This window comes from Triticum aestivum, chromosome 6D (assembly GCF_018294505.1).
Source record: "Triticum aestivum cultivar Chinese Spring chromosome 6D, IWGSC CS RefSeq v2.1, whole genome shotgun sequence".
Taxonomy (NCBI): domain Eukaryota; kingdom Viridiplantae; phylum Streptophyta; class Magnoliopsida; order Poales; family Poaceae; genus Triticum; species Triticum aestivum.
Genome location: NC_057811.1, coordinates 40616536 through 40625903, shown reverse-complemented (window position 1 = coordinate 40625903; position 9368 = coordinate 40616536). Strand labels below are relative to the sequence as shown.

The window sequence follows — 9368 nt, the reverse complement described above, 5'->3', positions numbered from 1 at the left end:
CTTGCAATAAAAGCACTCAGTCTCGGGCTTGGGTCCATTCTTTGACTTCTTCCCGGTGACTGGTTTACCGGGCGCGGCAACTCCCTTGCCGTCCTTCTTGAAGTTCTTCTTACCCTTGCCCTTCTTGAACTTAGTGGTTTTATTCACCATCAACACTTGATGTTCTTTTCTGATCTCTACCTCAGCTGATTTCAGCATTGAATATACCTCAGGAATGGTCTTTTCCATCCCCTGCATATTGAAGTTCATCACAAAGCTCTTGTAGCTTGGTGGAAGCGACTGGAGGATTCTGTCAATGACCGCGTCATCCGGGAGATTGACTCCCAGCTGAGACAAGCGGTTATGCAACCCAGACATTCTGAGTATGTGCTCACTAACAGAACTGTTCTCCTCCATTTTACAGCTGAAGAACTTGTCGGAGACATCATATCTCTCGACCCGGGCATGAGCTTGAAAAACCAGTTTCAGCTCCTCGAACATCTCGTATGCTCCATGTTTCTCAAAACGCTTTTGGAGACCCAGTTCTAAGCTGTAAAGCATGCCGCACTGAACGAGGGAGTAATCATCAGCACGTGATTGCCAAGCGTTCATAACGTCTTGGTTCTCTGGGATTGGTGCTTCACCTAGCGGTGCTTCTAAGACATAATCTTTCTTGGCTACTATGAGGATGATCCTCAGGTTCCGGACCCAGTCCGTATAGTTGCTGCCATCATCTTTCAGCTTGGTTTTCTCTAGGAACGCGTTGAAATTGAGGACAACGTTGGCCATTAGATCTACAAGACATAGTGTAAAGATTTTAGACTAAGTTCATGATAATTAAGTTCATCTAATCAAATTATTTAATGAACTCCCACTCAGATAGACATCCCTCTCGTCATCTAAGTGAAACATGATCCGAGTTTAACTAGGCCGTGTCCGATCATCACGTGAGACGGACTAGTCAAGATCGGTGAACATCTCCATGTTGATCGTATCTTCTATACGACTCATGCTCGACCTTTCGGTCCTCCGTATTCCGAGGCCATGTCTGTACATGCTAGGCTCGTCAAGTCAACCTAAGTGTATTGCGTGTGTTCCGAGGCCATGTCTGTACATGCTAGGCTCGTCAACACCCGTTGTATTCGAACGTTAGAATCTATCACACCCGATCATCACGTGGTGCTTCGAAACAACGAACCTTCGCAACGGTGCACAGTTAGGGTGAACACTTTCTTGAAATTATTATAAGGGATCATCTTACTTACTACCGTCGTTCTAAGCAAATAAGATGCAAAAACATGATAAACATCACATGCAATCAAATAGTGACATGATATGGCCAATATCATTATGCTCCTTTGATCTCCATCTTCGGGGCACCATGATCATCTTCGTCACCGGCATGACACCATGATCTCCATCATCATGATCTCCATCATTGTGTCTTCATGAAGTCGTCACGCCAACGATTACTTCTACTTCTATGGCTAACGCGTTTAGCAATAAAGTAAAGTAATTTATATGGCGTTATTCAATGACACGCAGGTCATGCAAAATAATAGACAACTCCTATGGGTCCTGCCGGTTGTCATACTCATCGACATGCAAGTCGTGATTCCTATTACAAAAATATGATCAATCTCATACATCACATATATCATTCATCACATCTTCTGGCCATATCACATCACATAGCACTTGCTGCAAAAACAAGTTAGACGTCCTCTAATTGTTGTTGCAAGTTTTTACGTGGTTTGTAGGTTTCTAGCAAGAACGTTTTCTTACCTACGTATGACCACAACGTGATTTGCCAATTTCTATTTACCCTTCATAAGGACCCTTTTCATCGAATCCGTTCCGACTAAAGTAGGAGAGACAGACACCCGCTAGCCACCTTATGCAACTAGTGCATGTCAGTCGGTGGAACCTGTCTCACGTAAGCGTACGTGTAAGGTCGGTCCGGGCCGCTTCATCCTACAATGCCGCCGAAACAAGAAACGACTAGTAGCGGCAAGAAGAATTGTCAAACTCAACGCCCACAACTGCTTTGTGTTATACTCGTGCATAGTAACTACGCATAGGCCTGGCTCATGATGCCACTGTTGGGAATCGTAGCATAATTTAAAATTTTTCTACGCTCACCAAGATGCATCTATGGAGTCTACTAGCAACGAGGGGAAAGGAGTGCATCTACATACCCTTGTAGATCGCGAGCGGAAGCGTTCCAATGAACGTGGATGACGGAGTCGTACTCGCCGTGATCCAAATCACCGATGACCGAGTGCCGAACGGACGGCACCTCCGCGTTCAACACACGTACGGTGCAGCGATGTCTCCTCCTTCTTGATCCAGTAAGGGGGAAGGAGAGGTTGATGGAGATCCAGCAGCACGACGGCGTGGTGGTGGATGTAGCGGGTCTCGGCAGGGCTTTGCCAAGCTTCTGCGAGAGAGAGAGAGAGGTGTTGCAGGGGAGGAGGGAGGCGCCCAAGGCTGTGTGTTGCTGCCCTCCCTCCCCCCTTTATATAGGCCCCCCTGGGAGGGGGGAGGGTGGCCAAAACCCATCTAGGGTTGGGGGGCGGCGGCCAAGGGGTGGAAAGGGGTGCCTTGCCCCCCAAGGCAAGGGGAAAGCTCCCCCTAGGGTTCCCAACCCTAGGCGCATGGGGGGAGGCCCAAGGGGGGCGCCCCAGCCCACTAAGGGCTGGTTCCCTTCCACTTTCAGCCCACGGGGCCCTCCGCGATAGGTGGCCCCACCCGGTGGACCCCCGGGACCCTTCCGGTGGTCCCGGTACAATACCGGTAACCCCCGAAACTTTCCCGGTGGCCGAAACTTGACTTCCTATATATAATTCTTCACCTCCGGACCATTCCAGAACCTCTCGTGACGTCCGGGATCTCATCCGGGACTCCGAACAACTTTCGGGTTTCCGCATACATATATCTCTACAACCCTAGCGTCACCGAACCTTAAGTGTGTAGACCCTACAGGTTCGGGAGACATGCAGACATGACCGAGACGCCTCTCCGGTCAATAACCAACAGCGGGATCTGGATACCCATGTTGGCTCCCACATGTTCCACGATGATCTCATCGGATGAACCACGGTGTCGAGGATTCAATCAATCCGTATGCAATTCCCTTTGTCTATCGGTATGTTACTTGCCCGAGATTCGATCGTCGGTATCCAAATACCTTGTTAAATCTCGTTACCGGCAAGTCTCTTTACTCGTACCGCAATGCATGATCCCGTGACTAACGCCTTAGTCACATTGAGCTCATTATGATGATGCATTACCGAGTGGGCCCAGAGATACCTCTCCGTCACACGGAGTGACAAATCCCAGTCTCGATCCGTGCCAACCCAACAGACACTTTCGGAGATACCCGTAGTGCACCTTTATAGTCACCCAGTTACGTTGTGACGTTTGGCACACCCAAAGCACTCCTACGGTATCCGGGAGTTGCACGATCTCATGGTCTAAGGAAAAGATACTTGACATTGGAAAAGCTCTAGCAAACGAAACTACACGATCTTTTATGCTATGCTTAGGATTGGGTCTTGTCCATCACATCATTCTCCTAATGATGTGATCCCGTTATCAATGACATCCAATGTCCATAGTCAGGAAACCATGACTATCTGTTGATCAACGAGCTAGTCAACTAGAGGCTTACTAGGGACACGTTATGGTCTATGTATTCACACATGTATTACGATTTCCGGACAATACAATTATAGCATGAATAATAGACAATTACCATGAACAAAGAAATATAATAATAACCATTTATTATTGCCTTTAGGGCATATTTCCAACACCTCCCACGTGCCGACGGTGCTGATGCCCTAGTCCCGGCTCTGAGTCTTCGTCGTGCTGTCCTCACTTCGCGGTGCCGTGGTGAGACGGCGTGGGGGCCTCCTTACCGCGTTGGCGCACGGTGGTGGTTGGTTTGGTGGCAGGCTCCAGGGCGCCCGAGGTGCGGGTTGGGATCGGGGGAAACCCCTATCGGCATGGCCAACACCGGCGCGGTGGCGCCTGTGGGTGCCACCTGACCTTCCGGGAGGGCGTCGGGGCTACCCTTCCTCTCGCCTCGTCGTGTACCGGGGGAAACCCTTGGCAGCAGCGTCGTCATCGTCGCGATCCTTCTTGGAGGTGTTGATAGGTGCCGGCGCTTCGGAGTCCTGGAGTCTAGTGGAAGATCCTGGTGGGCGCTGCGATCGCGGGGCTTCTTCGTTTTTGTTGATCCGCCGTTGTCGGCATTTTTTCTTTTGCTTTTCTCTGTCGTTTCTTTTGGGCGCGACTGTGCTGCTTCCGCCCCAGCACCTATCCATATATGGTTCGGTGTGGTTGCTTTGTATACAAAGCAGGGGGAAACTCTTTTTCGGCAATCTACAGCTCCACTAGCTTTGGCACAATTTGGAAAATGATTTTATATATGGTAACACTGGCCTTGTAAAGAGATTACATATTTAAATTGAAGCCGGTACGAATGATGAAGCCTTCAAAATTATGGGTGGGCATGAAAACCCTGTGCAAATGAGGCAGATTCGGACCTATTAGATGCTTCTACCATCAGTCACAATCCGTAATGGCACTTGTCCCTTCTTGGGACTCTCCGAGGGTCAATGATAAGAGCATGAAATTAATTGATATTATTGTTTATAACTTGATTAAATAAAGAGAGTACAACTAAGAGCAAATACAATACGGCGACATAAGTAGGCTATAAGAACTAGAATATTATATTTTTGCTTAGTTGGAGGAGGAGAAGAGGAAAGAGAAGAGAAGCGGGTTCTTGGCTAGTAGCCGGCTCTAGCACGAGCCCCAAAACACTTTATAAGGTTGTAAGGTGGACCAACTACTAATAAAATAGTACACATATAAATTACTATTGTACATGCCGGCTACAAAGTTGACTATAGGTGACATACGGTAACTCCTTATAGCCGATTGTTGGATGTATTATTAACCATGCTCTAAGAACATCGATAAAAATAAAGCTAGATAAATTCCTGCAAAATTGTCATCTGGAGCTCTGCTCTTCGCATCTTCATGTTGTTCCAAACATCCGACAACGAAAACACCAAACCCATCATTTGATTTGTCAAACAACACTGACAGATGAGAGAATCGATTCAACCGTTGCAGCCGTTGGTGAGATCTTAGGTGGACCGTATATAACATTCCAAGTGCAAGTCGCAAAAACCAACGTCGCTCAAATTGTTACCTGGAAGATCTGGGAGCTGTGTGCATATCCCATTGAGCGGATCATAAACTTGTAGCGTCGGACTTGGTCTGTCATTATGTAAGCAATAGCACATTAGCTTTCCATCATGACGCATCATCCTCAGAGGGATCACTAGATCGACGGCATGAGGCATCGGGATCACATACGCCTTGGCCCAGGTGCCCTTGGCCAAATCAGACAGGAGCCATATGATCGTGCAAGCATTTTTGGTCCGGCGTCCCTCCAAGTGAACCATGCAAAGGGTTCCATTGAGCTCGACCATACGGGGCATCGTCGATCTCATCTTTGGGGCTTTGATGGACCTCTTCCATTGCTCGGTCTCGAGGTCAAGGCGGAGGACATAGTCCCCGCCCACCCGCGGTGGCGACAAGCTGTAAAGGAAGTAGAGCACACCATCTATAGTGACCATAGAGTTTTTGTGGAGGCCGAAATAGTCTGCAATTGGTGGTGACTGCATCCGCCTCCATCCTCTGGCGCCGTCTTCCAACGCGAGAAGCTCGCAGGTGTGCTTCGGCTGATGACCATGACTCAACGTGGTCATGAGGCGGACCACCTTGAACATGCCCGACGGGGCAGCGTAGCCGATGCCCAAGGTGCAGAACGTTCCGCCGTCGCCCATCTCCGTGGAGGTCACGAGCACGTCCCCGGTGTCCAGATCAATCACGTTGAGGACGCGGCCGACGCGGGTGGCGCCGACGGGGCCGCGGGGGCCGGAGGTGATGGTCCATAGGTCACCTGCGGACTTGACCTCCCTCACGAAGCTGCGGTCCGTGTCCAGCAGCCGCAGGTCGCGGCGGCGGCGGCGCCCTCCGCTGGCCACGCCATGGAAGGAGTTGGCGACGATGAGGAGCTGCGGCTCCGTGCGGGCCTTGTGCGCCGCGACGAACGCAGGGTCGGAGATGAGCGCTTGCCACCCCCTGGACGCGCACCGGAACCGGCACGCCGACTTTACTGGCGCCCAGGAGAGTATCTCGGAGACGACGTCGTTGGGTACGGACGTCGGCATGGTCGATCGGTGGCCGGAAGGATCCGCCCGCGAGCCGCGAGTCGTTGCGAGGCCGAAAGATCGGATCGGCAGAGGCACGATGGTATCGTACTGTACACGAAATCTACAACCCCGTTGGGTTTTTTAGGGAAAGCCTACAACCCCGTTAGTTTGTTACAGCATTGTTTGATATGGCGCCTTCCAAAGCGCCAGGTGTGGATGGATTTACTGCGGGATTCTACCAACGACACTGGAATGTCGTGGGGGAGGACATTACTTTGGCAATTTTGAGCTTTCTGAATGGTGGGGAATTACCATTGGGGCTGAATGACACGGCAATTACTCTGACCCCCAAAGTCCATCATCCCCAGAAAATCTCACAATACAGACCAATAGCTTTGTGCCCTGTTTTGTACAAAATCGCTGTCAAGACAGTGGCCAACCGCTTTCGGCTCATCCTCGATGAGGTCATTGGGGAGGAACAAAGTGCTTTTGTTCCAGGCCGCTTAATTACGGATAATGTTCTAGTGGCCTATGAGTGCATTCATGCTATCAGGCGAAGAAAGAAGGGTAAGAATTTCAGTTGTGCCATCAAACTTGATATGCTTAAAGCATACGATCGCGTGGAATGGCATTATCTCGAAGCCATGTTGGCTAAACTGGGTTTCGGTGATCGCTTTACCAGCCTCATTATGAAGTGTGTTACGTCGGTCAGATTCACCATCAAGGTTAATGGAGAGTTGCTACCGTATTTCACTCCATCCAGAGGGCTCCGACAAGGATGTCCAGTCTCTCCATATCTCTTCCTCATATGCGCCCAAGGCCTCACCTCCATGCTCAATAATTTTGGTGGGGCACGCATTGACAGGGGGATCCGTGTGAGTATTCATGCTCGTTGGGTTAGTCACGTTTTATTTGCTGATAATAGTCTCATTTTCCTCAAAGCTAACACCCAAAGTGCAGAATGGCTCAATGAGCTACTTGTTCCGGCCAAGCAGTGAACCGGGACAAGAGCTCCATCTTCTTCAGTGGCAATACAGAGTAGCCCCTTCGAGCGATCCTCAAACAATCACTTGGTATTTCAGTTGAGGCGCTCTCCGAACGATATTTGGGACTGCCCACGGCCATTGGTCGAATCACTAGTGGTACATTCAACCACATTGGTGATCGTATTCGCAGCAAGATTGGTGGTTGGTCAGAACGCAATCTAGCTTGTGCGGGACGGGAAGTACTACTCAAATCCATTGCTCAAGCAATCCCCACATATAGCATGTGTTGCTTTCAGTTGACCAAAAAAGTTTGCAAGACTATCACATCGCCCATGGCAAAGTACTGGTGGGGTAGTTCTCTGGACAAGCGATCCCTACACTGGCTCTCTTGGGACAAATTGACACAACCGAAGATCAAGGGAGGCATGGGCTTTCGGGATCCTCAAGTTTTCAACCTGGCCATGCTCGGCAAGCAAGGTTGGCGCCTTCTTACAAACCCTAGTTCTCTCTGTGCTCGGGTGTTGAAAGGCAAATATTTCCCTCATACAAGTTTCCTCCAAGCAACGATCCCTAAAAGTGCTTCTTCGACCTGGAGAGCGATCATCGCGGGAAGGAAGGCTTTGGAAACTGGGCTGATCCATCGGATAGGTGATGGCTCCTCAACATCGATTGGAACGATCCTTGGATACCCAATACTGTCACTATGAAACCTGTCGGTCGTCTCGGAGCTGCCCCTCTCGAGCACGTATCGGAGTTGATCGATGAGTATACAAGAAACTGGAATGTCGATCTTGTTCGCCAAAATTTTCTCCTACCAGATGCCGAGGCCATTCTGAATATTCCTTTGAATAGGATGGGAGGAGAAAACACTTTGGCGTGGGCACTGGAAAAGTCAGGCAACTATACTGTCAAATCAGCGTATCGTTCTCTAAAGGGGGGACCTTTAGTAACGACCCTTTAGTCCCGGTTCCAGAACCGGGACTAAAGGCCCTCTAGAACCGGGACAAAAAGCCCTTTTTCTACTAGTGTAATGACTCACAACGAGATGAGTTCTCTAGAGGAAGGGACGATTACGGATACTTCATCCGCAAATAAACAGTTGTGATATGCACTTTGGAAACTACATGTGGTGCCGAAAGTCAGGGTTTTCTGGTGGAGAGTTCTCCGTGGCATCTTGCCAGACTCCTCGACCTTGAAGCATCGACATATCCAGCCACTCGGACGTTGTGACGTATGTTAAGCTATGGATGAATACTTGATGCATGAACTTATTTCATGTGCGCATGCGAAGCAGTTTTGGATTGCGGCTATGGAGCGGTTCGATCTTCAACTACCCCGGCTGCATCCATCAACATGGGCGCGTGATATTGTGCTGGATCCCATGTTCACAGATGACACAAGATGCAAGATAATCACAATCATGCATGCCATATGGACATCCAGGAACAAGTGGACTCACGAGCAAGCTGGATATGACCCCGTCCAGTCTCTCAAATGGATCCATGAAACTCTTTCCCTGCTGGAGTTACCTGTTCGCCGCACAAGGGTGCAGGCGGGACAGGTTGGAGACCCCCCGACGCGGGGTGGATTACCATAAACACTGATGGTTCGGTTTTCCCAGATGCACTAACAGGCGGAGCTGGTGGTGTTGCCCGGTCCCATTTGTCCTTCATTGGGGCTTGGTGCAAGCTGCTTAGTGGCGTTTCAGATCCATTCATTGCTGAACTGCTAGCCTTCCGGGAGGGTGTGATCTTTGCTCAGCTTCGCGGGATGTCACATGTGATCATGGAGGTCGATAGCATGGAGCTGGTCACCCAATGGAACTTGCGCGGCAATTCTCGTTCGGTTGCAGCGCCTATCTTACGAGAACTAGAGGATGTAGTCCTCAATTTTGTTTCCTTTTCGGTTCACCATGTTAGAAGGGAGTTCAACAGCCCGGCACACACATGTGCACAACGTGTTTGCTCTATCGATAGCACGGAGTGCTGGCTAGATCAGAGCCCTGATTTCCTTCTTGTTAGTCTACGGGCAGATTGTAACCGAATGATTCTGAAATAAAATCCTAGTTTCGATGCAAAGAAAAGGTATTGTATGGTAACACTCGCATACAAATTGGAAATCTTATATTGTACTAATAGTGTTAATATTTATACCTTTTTTTAAATCA

The 9368-nt window shown here is 49.5% G+C and overlaps 1 protein-coding gene across 1 annotated transcript; it reads right to left on the bottom strand.

Annotated features, from left to right (window-relative positions):
- Positions 1-4754: 4754 nt before the first annotated feature.
- Positions 4755-6377, bottom strand: LOC123140972 (putative F-box protein At3g10240). Its single transcript, XM_044560228.1, has one exon. The coding sequence runs from the start codon at positions 6231-6233 to the stop codon at positions 5142-5144; it is 1092 nt and encodes a 363-aa protein (XP_044416163.1). The 5' UTR covers positions 6234-6377; the 3' UTR covers positions 4755-5141.
- Between the last annotated feature and the right edge of the window lie 2991 nt (positions 6378-9368).